We start from the raw sequence: 13912 nt of genomic DNA on the forward strand, positions 1-13912 counted from the left end.
AATATTCAAAAAACGAAGATCATGGCATCTGGTCCCATCACCGCATGGCAAACAGATGGGAAAAAACTGGAAATGGTGATGGATTTTGTTTCCTTGGGCTCCAAAATTACTGAAGAGTTAGTGTAGCCACGAAATTAAAAAATACTTGCTCCTTGGAAGAAAAGCTATAAAAAACCTAGACAATGTAATAAAAAGCAGAGACATCATTTGCCAACAAAGGTCTGTATAGTCAAAGCTATGGTTTTTCTAGTAGTCATGTATGGATATGAGAACTGGACCATAAAGAAGGCTGAGAGCTGAAGAACTGATGCCTTCAAATTGTGGTGCTGGAGATGACTCTTAAAGAGTCTTTTCGACTGCAAGGAGATCAAACCAGTCAATCCTAAAGAAAATCAACCCTAAAGACTGGAGTGACTGATACTGAAGCTGAAGTTCCAATACTTTGGTTACCTGATGCGAAGAGTCTACTCACTGGAAAAGACCCTGATTCTGGGTAAGACTGAAAGGGGCAAGAGAAAGGGGCAACAGAGCATGAGATGGTTAGACTGCATCACAGATTCAATGGACATGAGCTTGACCAAACTCTGGGAGATAGTGAAGGACAGGGATGTCTGGCGTGCTTCAGTCCAGCAAAGAGTTGGATACAACTTAGCAACTGAACAACATATGTGTTAAAGTTCAGTGAACATCAAAAAAAAAGTCCAACTTACTGTATGTCAATTTCTAAAATAAAATTTTATAAAAATGGGAACACCTACTAACAAGTGATTTTCATTAATACATAAACAAATCACTAACAAGTGATTCATTAATCTAACACAAAGAAAGATTTCATGAATTCACGCAATGAATATTTAACCATGGACTATGTATCAGTACACTTTTTTGAAATATTAAAAAGCTGAACAGAAATTATTATATAACAGCATTGCAATTTTGATATATATATATAAAATGTGTTATTATCTTATTAAATCCTCACAAATACTCTCAAAGGTACGTATTATTTATTATTTTGACTTCACCAACTTAGAAACCAAATCAGCGAAATTAAGTTTTGCCCAAAGTTTCTGAGGTAATAGGTACCTGAGCTAGAAATTAAATATTAAATATTAGTTTGTCTAATTCACTGCCTGGCCAAACAGTAGATCAATTAATGCTGAATGAATGAATGTAAATGCAAACTCTATGACACCATGCTGCCTTCTGATATATTTTGTCTTATAATTGTATGTATTTATATTCTAAAAGATAAGAGAATCAGGATGGGGACTTCCCTGGTGGCTCAGTGGTAAAGAATCTGCCTGCCAATGCAGGAGACAGGGGTTCAATCCCTGGTCCAGGAAGAGCCCACATGCCACGGAGCAAGTAAGCCCATGTACCACCACTACTGAGACTGTGCTCTAGAGCCAGTTAGCCACAGCTACCGAAGCCCATGTGACCTAGAGTTTGTGCTCCACAATAAGAGAAGCTATGGCAGTAAGAAGTCCACACATTGCAACTAGAGAGTAGCTTCTCCTCACAGCAACTAGAGAAATCCCGCACAGCAAAAATAAATAACAATAATAAATAATGGGACTATTTATGAAACATTATCCAGTTTACTGCCTATGCAAATAATTTTCTTTGTTTATGTGTCACATAATCTACTTGATATAATAAATCACAATGGAATGAAACACAGATTATCATTCGTCCCCTTCCTTAGAAATTCTTTAATTAAAGAACAAAAAAATCAAAAGACTGACTCAGGCCAACAGAATAAATTAAAACCAGTATACAAATTTCCTTTAACTAGGTCTTCTTTCTTGACCATATACTTATGCTTGGGCCATTTTGGTGGTAGTATGTTTTAACACTAACATCTCTAAAATAAAGAAATGCTGTGAATAAATGAAAAAAATTAAAAGAACTTCAGAGAGATTACAAGACTTTTTAAATGTGATATTCTTAAATTAACACACCACATTTATAACTAAGACACAATCGAGTTTTGATGTTATAACATAACTGAGATCAACATTTTATGTCAATTCAATTTTCAACAATATATATGAAGCTTTCTATATTTAATTGTTCTATGCTAGTCATCAGAATCATAGTTAGGTACAACCTGGACTATGACTACTGTGCAAAAAAGAGTTAACAGCCCTGTGACTGCTACCCTCAGAAAGGCCTACTTGCAAGGCTGATCTCTGGTTGGTATTTGGGTTTGGGTACTTGGATTTGGGGAGAGGTCACATCATTTATCCTAACTGATAAAGTTATTGTGCCTAAATTGTACAAACAACATGGTTTAAACAGCAGGTTTACCTGCTTTCCTTCTAGGAGTCTGAAATTTTCTTATGTCACAGTCAGAAGGTACCTACGCGACATGTCACTAGTTAAAAACCGAGGGAGCTGAGCTTCTAACAAACAGGTTTCTCTGGTAGACAACATTTCATATGTATTGTCACAACTTGTTGCTAAGGGAATTCAGTATGCCCTGTGTGACTCCATTAGGAAAAGACGCTTAAACACTTGCACTTCCTCCAAACTCTGCCTCAGGCACTTTTCCCCTGTGCTGATTTTGCTTCGCATCTGTCACTGTAAGAAATCCTAGCAGTAAGAGCAACTATCAATACATGCTGAGTCCTGTGTGAATTCCCAGCAAATCATCTATCTTGTGGGCAGTCTGGGGGCCTCCCTGACATACATTCTAAAAGTTATTTGTGTAAAATGTATACTTACCATCTTACCAGGCAATGTGCTCTGGGAGGAAAGTCATTATTCATACACAGCAAATCTTGCATAGATTGTGGAATAACATCTACAGAAACATTTGATAATGAACAAGTAAGTACATTCACTCTAAGGCAGAATTTCATCATATAATTAAAAGATATCATTCTATAACACGTCTTGCTAGTCCATGTAGTTTTGCCATTGCTTAAGGATTTACATCTAGGGCTAAACTTAAACTTTGGAAGGACACTGATCTCTCTCTCTCTCTCACTCTCTCTTTTCTTAAAAAATAACAAACAAGCAAGCCAGTCTATTTTATTTCTATATATATATATATATATATATATATATATATATATAAAATTCCCATGTTTATAGTATTTTCCATTCTTCTAAATCATGACTCAAATAATTCTTCATTCCTTACTAGAAAGCCTTGGGTTTTTTTGTTGTTGTTCTTGGCATGCCCTTGTCTTCACTTTTCTTCAAAATTTATAAAGTCTGTCAATTCTATATCACCTCCCATAGCTAGCCTTCGTTCATCTCTGGCCATCTTAAATATTCTTGTAAAACCACTAAGCTTTTTCTCCTTTATAGCCCATATATCTGGAAGTACTTGCATTACAATCCATAATAAGATACTAACATCAATGATCATTATTTATACTTGAAAATACACAATAAGTTCAAAGCATAAAAAAATGTTCATAAAAATACTTCCTTTTGCTATACAGCTATACTAGCTTAGCAAATTTATATTTTGTTAATCTGTAAAAGGAATAAATAGAATACTAATAACTTGATGCTCTACTTAACTAAAGCAATAAGCAACTCAAATATATCAGTACTCAAATCTTCTGACCTCTGATAATATAGTTTTAAATGTGTATCTCCAAATTAACTGAGCTGATGATTTGCTTCTAACTTCTACCATTAGTTACAGCTTCGATCACAACCAAATTAAAACTGCCAAATACATACACATATGCAGCAATAATGCCTTACCAATCTTAAATTCATTCATCATCTCTCATCATTCCAGTCTCCTTTGTCTATCTCAGAAACACTGATTCTAAGCCTCCTCATTACAATAGCTTTTCCTTGATGTATGTTTTCTCTACAAATTAACAACACCCAAGATTTCTGTACCTTGAACAGATTCCGTCATTAATCAGCAGAATGCTGGACCCAGAAATCTCTAGGCTATTACTAAGGTCCACCAGCTACGTGTATTTCCCTCTTCCCCTTATTCCTAAAGTATACATACTCATATTCTGGTTTATTTTATTTTGTTGTATAATTGTCTTATACATGGTCAAATTATCTATCCTAGTTTATGAATCTAAATGCAGATGATATCTAATTGTTTTGTGAAAATAATATATACAACAGAAAAGGTAATATAATTTTATTCCTATGTAAGAAAAGGTACAAAATATTTCAGGCTTACACTTAGAAATGATAATCTGTTTTGACCATCAAAACTTGAACACTCATTGTGCATACTTATTTTCTGAGTGAAGAAAAAAGAGTATTTGACCAGATTCAAATTTCACACTTTTTAATACCTTGTTCACTCACTATTTTATACTAGCAGATCTCAGAAGAAAGATTTTGGATAATGTGACCTACTAACAACTATAAGCACCATCTAACATTGGGCCAGGTCCTGAAACAGGTACTTTATTTCAATAGGAAATGCAAAATTTAATAAAATTAAAATATTAACTCAGAATTAGAAATTATTATATTTCAAGTTAGTAATAAATTATGAGATTATTATATTTTAAAAAGACTTTTAACATGTATTCTTCTCTTAAAATAACTGGTAATATATGTGTGACAAATTGGGAGAGTATGACTGACATATATTCACTATCATGTGTAAAATAGCTAGTGGGAACCTGCTATATAGCACAGGGAGCTCAGCTCCATGCTGTGATGGTCTAGGGGGTGGGATGGCGGTGGGGAGGAGGTTCAAGAGGGAAGGGATATATGTATACATGTAGTTGATTCACTTTGTTGTATGGCATAAACTAACAGAATACTGTAAAGCAATTATACATCAATAAAAATATAAATAAAATGATTGATAATATAAATTAAAATTACCTTTGCAATTTTGTAGGGGGAAGAAATAAAACTCTCAGAATCCTTCATTAAGCTGCAAAGGATGTTTGCTAGCTTGAATACTAATTGCAATGCTTGTACAAGAGGCTGATAATATTAGTAATGATGAGATACACACTTATGTACAGTATCTTATTAAATCTTCCCACTTACCCTCCAGGTAGTATTACTTCATTTTACAAATGAGATCAGTCAAGCTTAGAAAAGTCAAGTAACCAGTAAGTAGAAAAACCAAAATTCTAATCCACTTGATCTGCCTCCAAAGCTTGGGGCATACACAAAGCCAACACTGACTAATCAATGAACAACTTTCAAAAATTCTTCAAAGCCCAGCTTAGTTACTTAATTCTCCATAACACCTTCTCTGATCTCTCTGGATTAAAATTGATCTTTTCTCCTCTGAACTCCAGTAAAACTTTGTGCTTTGGGATAGCATTTATCACTTTTTACCTCTTACTATTGTTACTTACCTATAGACTTTATCTCCCCTACTGAAATGTACATATTCTCAATTGGACTTTGCACAGAACCTAGCACATGTTTGGTTGGTCGTGTCCAACTCTTGTGACCCCATGGACAATAGCCCACTAGGCTACTCTCTGTCCATGGGATTCTCCAGGCAAGAATACTGGAAGGGTCGCCATTTCCTTCTCCAGGGGATCTTCCCAACCCAGGAATCTAACCTGGGTCTCCTGCATTGCAGGTAGTTGATTTACCTACTATGAGGGCTATGAGGGAAGCCATAGCACATGTTAAAGTGAGTGAGTGAAGTCACTCAGTCGTGTCCGACTCTTTGCGACCCCATGGACTGTAGCCTACCAGGCTCCTCCCTCCATGGGATTCTCCAGGCAAGAGTACTGGAGTGGATTGCCATTTCCTTCTCCAGGGAATCTTCCCAACCCAGGGATCGAACCCTGGTCTCCTGCATTCCAGCCAGATGCTTTAACCTCTGAGCCACCGGCACTCTACAAATAAATGATTTAACTAATTTAAAAATGAATGATGCTGTGATAATTACTCTGCAAAGATCGTACTCTATTTCAGGTGTGGTGAAACAACTGTGCATATGTAAAACATCTCCAGAGAATACTATTTAAGTGAACTAAATTCATAATTCAAAGTTAAAATCACTCTTACAAGAGTTTAAAAATATGCAGTGAAAACTTACCTTCTAGTACTTCATCCCTTCCTTCTTTATCAGTGGATTCTTGTACAAGATAATGATGAGTGACTGAGAACTTGAAGTCTGCAAAGGAAATCTCATCTGATTTCTCTTCCCATGTCCCAGAAGTAAATATACCCTGTATTTCACAGGAAAACAAAAAAAGAAAAAACATCCACCATAACATATTCAATAGTTACCATTAGTTTTTTAACCACAGATCTTTTTTCCCTTTTTCTGCCTCTCAATCTAAAAGCTTGATCCTATGTTTATCCTCCCCAAAAGGGAAAAGGAAAAACATACAAGTGAATAAACCAAGAGGAAATTATTTATAAGTGATTTATCACAGTGGTCCTTTAAAAAGAAAATTTCCCTAGAAAATTAACTATCAAGTGACTAACAAAACTGTAATTTTTAAGTAATCAAGCAATTTTGGTAAGATGGGTCTCTATATAAAATAATGAATATATAGTAAATCCCATGCCTCTTCACATACCAAAAAAAAAAAACAAAACAAACCAAAACCCAACTCTCTCTACCAACAGCAGAATCTGAGTACCTTTTAACAGAAAATGGTTAAATTTCATAAATTTTAAAAATTAGAAAAAAATACATGACAATAAAATATTATAAAAATCTCAAATCTAATAACATCACTATGTAGTACACAGCATTGTTGGAGATCAGAAATTGCTTCAGAAAAAAGCAAATCTGTAAAATCAATTTAAGTGACATGACATCTGTAGCATTTATTTGCTTAACAGGTTCTGTGAGTTTCTTTATCGACCTCTGGCATTCAAATATTTTCATTTAAATATCAACTTGATTGGAAAACATTTTAATTAAAAGTTTCAAACAGCCCCCTTACTTACATAATATAATCATAAAAAAGAATTTTTCCCACAAAGCTTCTAGTCTCCCATTGCTGTTCTTTCCACTGGAGAAGTCTATAATCATTACAGCATAGCACCACCAAGAGGCAGATATACCAACTCAGCAACTTCCAAGTACAGAGAGCCCCAAACTCTCTGAAGATACGAAAATGTGAGGAATGATTCTGTGAGTCACTGAGTTTTTAAAAGTGTTGTTTGGACTATACCTATCATATAACATCCAGCAGTTTTATGTATTCTTGGAAAGGCATATAAAATTCTGAATCTTTTTGTGAGGAGAATGAGCACCACGTATCCTACATATCACAGAAAACTAACCAAACTGATCACATGGATCACAGCCTTGTCTAATTTAATGAAACTATGAGCCATGCCGTGTAGGGCCACCCAAGACGGATGGGTGATGGTGAAGAGTTCTGACAAAACGTGCTCCACTGGAGAAGGGAATGACAAACCATTTCAGTATTCTTGCCTTGAGAACCCCATGAACAGTACGGCAGAAAATGATAAGGAAATAAAGAGCCTCTTGATGAAGGTGAGAGAGGAGAGTGAAAAAGTTGGCTTAAAGTTCAACATTCAAAAAACTAAGATGATGGCATCTGGTCCCATCACTTCATGGCAAATAGATGGGGAAACAATGGAAACAGTAACAGACTTGATTTTCTTGGGCTCCACAATCACTGCAGATGTTAACTGCAGCCATAAAATTAAAAGACACGTGCTCCTTCAAAGAAAAGCTATGACCAACCTAGACAGCGTATTAAAAAGCAGAGAATTACTTTCCCAACAGAGGTCCGTATAGTCAAAGCTATGGTTTTCCCAGTAGTCACGTATGGATGTGAGAGTTGGACTATAAAGAAAGCTGAGCGCCAAAGAATTGATGCTTTTGAACCGTGGTGTTGAAGAAGACTGTTGAGAGTCCCTTGAACTGCAAGGAGATCAAGCTAGTCCATCCTAAAGGAAACCAATCCTGAATATTCATTGGAAGGACTGATGCTGAAGCTGAAACTCCAATACTCTGGCCACCTGCTGGGAAGAGCCAACACATTAGAAAAGACCCTCATGCTGGTAAAGTCTAAAGGCAGGAGAAGGGGATGACAGAGAGTGAGATCATTGGATGGCATCACCGACTCAATGGACATGAGTTTGAACAAGCTCTAGCAGTTGGTGAAAGACAGGGAAGCCTGGTGTGCTACAGTCCATGGGGTCGCAAAGAATCAGACACAACTGAGTGACTGAACAATAACATGCTACATATCAAAATCTATGATTTTTTTTATATGTTAGGTTTCTTTAAACTGAGGTTAATCTATGTTAAATTAAGATACCTATAACCTAAACCAAAAGTCTCAAACTGCAATAAGCAATGATACACATAAGAACTTGGTTTGTTAGGACGAAAGTACACTATAAAGCAGTGAAATCTAAAACTAAAGTAGGGGGAGAATTCCAGAAAATGAGAGATAAGTTCCATTGCAAGCTTGCAAAAAAGCTGAAAAAAACTTTTTTTTAAATTGAAATGCACTTGGTTCAGTTATATATTCTTTTCCATACTCTATTCCATTATGGTTTATTACAGAATATTGAACACAGTTACCTGTGCTATACAATAGGACCTTGCTCTTTATCCATTCTATATATAATGGTTTGTATCTGCTAGTCCCAAACTCCCAATCCAACCCTCCTCTACCTCCCCTCCCCCTTGGCAACCACAAGTCTGTTTTCTATGCCTTTGAGACTGCTTCTGTTTCATATATAAGTTCATTTGTGCCATACTTTAGATTCCACATATGAGTGATATCATACAGTATTTGCCTTTCTCTTTCTGATTTGCTTCACCTAGTATGATAATCTCTAGATCCACCCATGTTTCTACAAATGACATTATGAAATATTATTTTAAAATGAGACAAAAGTAGACTTGCCTGGTGGTCCAGTGGTTAAGACTTGGCATTTTCCACTGCAGGGGGCATATGTTCAATCCCTGATCAGGGAACTAAGACCTTGCATGCCTCGTACCACAGCCAAAACAATTTTTTGTATTAAATAATTTTAAAAGAAAATATATTTATTAAAAAAAACCGATGGCGACTCTCTGGAGGCTAAGTGTCCTCTGCGGCGCCAGAGAAGGGCGAGCTCTGTTCCTCCGAACCCCAGTGGTCAGACCAGCTCTTGTCTCAGCATTTCTCCAGGACCGACCTGCTCAAGGATGGTGTGGAACACAGCATATTCACCTGTCACCCAGCCACCATTCTGGCTCCAAGGCTGCATCTCTCCACTGGACTGGTGAGAGGGTTGTCAGTGTTTTGCTCCTGGGCCTAATTCCAGCTGCTTATTTGAATCCTTGTTCTGTGATGGATTACTCTCTGGCCGCAACCCTCACTCTCCACAGTCACTGGGGCACTGGACAAGTTGTTACTGACTATGTTCATGGAGATGCAGTGCAGAAAGCTGCCAAGACAGGCCTTTTGGTGCTCTCAGCTTTCACCTTTGCTGGGCTCTGTTACTTCAACTATCATGATGTGGGCATCTGCAAAGCTGTGGCTATGCTGTGGAAGCTCTGACCTTTTAGACTTAATACCTTGAGAATTGATTGTACACCTCCTTGCCTCTGCTCTGTCATGCCATTTCAACTCACGATAAGAAGGAAAAACATTGGTGAGACAAACCTCTTCTCCTAATCACCTGATTGTTTTTAGAATCTAATCTTTGAAGAAAGATTTGAGAGAAGTTGTATCTTAAGAAATTATAAGTCTGATTTATGTATTCTGGGGAGCTAATGGAGTGTCTCAGCTTTTCACAAGTCTCATAGTATAACTGAACATTATATATGAGCTTTTTGCCTTTTAATTGATCAAACTCTTAAAGGGAATTCAGCTTTATTACTCTCGATATCTGATCAAACGTCTGTATTTGTCCTAGGATGATGGAGAAAGGGAAAGACTTAATTCATAAGTAAAGACTGCAGAAAATTAGGCAGTGTTTAGTTTCTGTAAACCTCTCCCTCTGTTCACTTGATACCAGTTACTGATGGTTACATGTCTTAGGGAAATTTGAAAATTAGAAGTGCTGATATTTCACATTACTGATTTCTAAATCCTAGGAGGGAGAGCCTGGAGAGTTTCTGAATGTAGAGAAGTTCTGTTTAGGAAAGAGGTCCCTTTATAGATGTTTCAAATTGTTACAGATTCTAAACCAAGACTTAATCCTCAAATGTGTTTATTTTACTTGTCGTAAAATAATCTGTCCACAAATATAAAATTATAAGTGATAAGTTGTTGTTTTCCCACTGGGAATTTCTACTGTGAAAATGTATTCCATGAAGGTAATTTTTTAAAAAAATAAAACGCTGCATAATAAAAATTTAAAAAAATAAATAAATAAAAAATAAAAATAAAAAAATAAAAAAACCCTAAGTTTTTAAAAATGATACAAAGAAACATCATTTGATCCTACTCCTGCATTCTAGGTACCACAACTGTCAACCTAACCAAACAGCTATCTCAAGGTGGATTTAGTTGTATTTGACATAGAGGACATCCAGATTCTGTATGCAGAACAAACTTAAGAAAATTTAGCTTGATTGAAAAATAACACTGCAACCTCCCTCCTTCAATTCCATTATGATAGTCACTTGTAAAGATTATATTTACTATTAGAACCAGAAAAGTCAACTTTTAGTTCAGAATTAATCTAATAACTCAAATATAACTTCTGATGGCCCTACTCAGACAATAAAAAGAAATAAGCACACAGACTGGAAAGAAACAAAACCATCTTCTTTCACCAATGGCCTGATTATGTACATAATATGTCCAAACAAATCTTCAAAGTACTAAAACTAATGAATTTATGAAGTTGTGGAATTCAAGGTCAGTATACAAAAATCATCTGCATACACACACACCCCACGCAAACACTTGGGAAATTAGTATTTTTTTTTTACATATCACTCTTGTGAAGTGAAGTTGCTCAGTCGTGTCCGACTCTTCGCGATCCCATCGACTATATCCTACCAGGCTCCTCTGTCCATGGAATTTTCCAGGCAAGAGTACTGGAGTGGGTTGCCATTTCCTTCTCCAGGGGATCTTCCCAACACAAGGATTGAACCTGGGTCTCCCGCACTGCAGGCAAACGCTTTAGCCATCAAAAAATTCAAATATCAATGGCAGAGACTCAATGAAAGATGAACAAGAACTCTACCTAAAAATACCTCAAAGTACTGCTAAAAAGATATTAAAGACCTAAACAGAGATATCATGTACACAGACTGGAAAATACAATACCATTAAGATGTCAATACTCATCAAATCCAATCAAATCCTAATCAATATCCCAGCAGCCATTTTGTAAAGACTGACAAGCTGATTCTAAAACTGATATGAAAATCCAAAAACCTAGAGTAGCTAAACTAATTTTGATGAAAAAGTATGCTATCTGATTTTAAGATTTACCTTGCTACAGCACTTAAGACAGTATTCAGTTTAGTTTAGTCGCTCAGGCATGTCCAACTCTTTGTGATCCCTTGAATCGCAGCACACCAGGCCTCCATGTCCATCACCAGCTCCCAGAGTTCACTCAAACTAATGTTCATCGAGTCGGTGATGCCATCCAGCCATCGCATCCTCTGTCGTCCTCTTCTCCTCCTGCCCCCAATCCCTCCCAACATCAGGGTCTTTTCCAATGAGTCAACTCTTCATATGAGGTGGCCAAAGTATTGGAGTTTCAGCTTTAGCATCAAGCCTTCCAATGAACACCCAGGCCTGATCTCCTTTAGGATGGACTGGTTGGACCTCCTTGCAGTCCAAGGGACTCTCAAGAGTCTTCTCCAACACCACAGTTCAAAAGCATCAATTCTTCAGCTCTCAGCTTCCTTCACAGTCCAACTCTCACATCCATACATGACTACTGGAAAAACCATAGCTTTGACTAGACGGACCTTGGTTGGCAAAGTAATGTCTCTGCTTTTTAATACACTGTCTAGGTTGGCCAAAACTTTCCTTCCAAGGAGTAAGTGTCTTTTAATTTCATGGCTTCAGTCACCATCTGCAGTGATTGTGGAGCCCAAAAAAATAAAGTCTGACACTGTTTCCACTGTTTCCCCATCTATTTCCCATGAAGTGATGGGACCAGATGCCATGATCTTACTTTTCTAAATGTTGAGCTTTAAGCCAACTTTTTCACTCTCCTCTTTCACTTTCATCAAGAGGCTTTTGAGTTCCTCTTCACTTTCTGCCATCAGGGTGGTGTCATCTGCATATCTGAGGTTATTGATATTTCTCCCAGCAATCTTGATTCCAGCTTGTGCTTCTTCCAGCCCAGCGTTTCTCATGATGTACTCTGCACAGAAGTTAAATAAGCAGGGTGACAATATACAGCCTTGACGTACTCCTTTTCCTATTTGGAACCAGTCTGTTGTTCCATGTCCAGTTCTAACTGTTGCTTCCTGACCTGCATACAGGTTTCTCAAGAGGCAGGTCAGGTGCTCTGGTATTCCCATCTCCTTCAGAATTTTCCACAGTTTCTAGTGATCCACACAGTCAAAGCCTCATTAAGCAGAAATAGATGTTTTTCTGGAACTCTCTTGCTTTTTCAATGATCTAGTGGATGTTGGCAATTTGATCTCTGGTTCCTCTGCCTTTTCTAAAATCTGGAAGTTCATGGTTCATTTATTGCTGAAGCCTGGCTTGGAGAATTTTGAGCATTACTTTACTAGTGTGTGAGATGAGTGCAATTGTGCAGTAGTTTGAGTATTCTTTGGCATTGCTTTTCTTTGGGATTAGAATGAAAACTGACCTTTTCCAGTCCTGTGGCCACTGCTGCGGTTTCCAAATTTGCTGGCATATTGACTGCAGCACTTTCACAGCATCATCTTTCAGGATTTGAAATAGCTCAACTGTTCCATCACCTCCACTAGCTTTGTTCATAATGATGCTTCCTAAGGCCCGCTTGACTTCACATTCCCAGATGTCTGGCTCTAGGTGAGTGATCACACCATCATGATTATCTGGGTCGTGAAGCTCTTTTTTGTATAGTTCTTCTGTGTATTCTTGCCACCTCTTCTTAATATCTTCTGCTTCTGTTAGGTCCATACTATTTCTGTCGTTGATCGAGCCCATCTTTTATGAAATTTTCCCTTGGTATCTGTAATTTTCTTGAAGAGATCTCTAGTCTTTCCCATTCTGTTGTTTTCCTCTATTTCTTTGCACTGATCACTGAGGGATGCTTTCTTATCTCTCCTTGTTATTCTTTGGAATTCTGCATTCAGACGCTTGTATCTTTCCTTTTCTCCTTTGCTTTTAGTACTGGCATAAAGACAAATAGACCAATAAAACATAACAGATTATCCAGAAATATATTCACACTCATACATCATTTAACAACAAGGGAACCACTACAATTCAGGTAGGGAAAGGATGGTCTTTTTCAACAAATGAGTCTGAAATAATTAGATATTTATATGAAAGAGAACACAACCTTTGTGTTGTTAAGGAATATCTTCACAACCTTGCAATAGGCAAAGATTCATTTGACAGGACACAAAGGTTACTAAACAATAAGATCAAAACTGAAGAAATAAACCACTAAAATCAACATGCTTATCAAAAGACACAATTAAGGAAATGATTAGGGAAGTCAGGAGCTAGTGAAAAGGCTGAAAATACTTTATCTGACAAGAGTCACAACCAGGATATATGAGAATAATTTTTAAAACTAAACAATCCAATTTTTTTAAATGAGCAAAATACTTTACAGGCACTTCCTAAAAGAAGCTATGAATGACTAATAGTTAACTGTGATGAATTATGAGATTATACTGAATATCAGCAGTCATCAGTGAACTGAAAATTAAGACTAAAATGAGATACCACTTCATACCCAACAGGATGACTAAAAATGAAAATCTGACAATGTGAATTTTCAGAAGGTACAGCAACTTGAAATTTCACACTGCTAAGAATATGGTACAACCTTGTACTTTAGAATAGTCTGACAGTTTCTA

At 36.8% G+C, this 13912-nt stretch overlaps 2 protein-coding genes across 3 annotated transcripts in view; one reads left to right on the top strand and one right to left on the bottom strand.

The window, feature by feature from the left end:
• Positions 1-13912, bottom strand: part of RAB3GAP1 (RAB3 GTPase activating protein catalytic subunit 1) — a 121981-nt gene that overhangs the window by 71893 nt on the left and 36176 nt on the right. For both annotated transcript variants that reach the window (XM_052654549.1, XM_052654541.1), the window contains exons 4-5: positions 6023-6155; positions 2731-2809 (exon numbers count right to left, since the gene is read on the bottom strand). In XM_052654549.1, the coding sequence (XP_052510509.1) occupies positions 2731-2809; positions 6023-6155 (212 nt within the window). The remainder of the gene's footprint in view (positions 1-2730; positions 2810-6022; positions 6156-13912) is intronic.
• On the top strand, positions 8994-10150 carry LOC128062194 (succinate dehydrogenase [ubiquinone] cytochrome b small subunit, mitochondrial-like). The gene has a single exon (XM_052654575.1). It carries the CDS (start codon positions 8994-8996, stop codon positions 9471-9473), a length of 480 nt encoding a protein of 159 aa, XP_052510535.1. The 3' UTR covers positions 9474-10150.

The sequence above is a fragment of the Budorcas taxicolor genome, chromosome 2 (genome assembly GCF_023091745.1).
Source record: "Budorcas taxicolor isolate Tak-1 chromosome 2, Takin1.1, whole genome shotgun sequence".
Taxonomy (NCBI): domain Eukaryota; kingdom Metazoa; phylum Chordata; class Mammalia; order Artiodactyla; family Bovidae; genus Budorcas; species Budorcas taxicolor.

Bases quoted from the DNA above. Each gene is read 5' to 3' on its own strand.
- LOC128062194 (XM_052654575.1), top strand. From the start codon at position 8,994: ATGGCGACTCTCTGGAGGCTAAGTGTCCTCTGCGGCGCCAGAGAAGGG.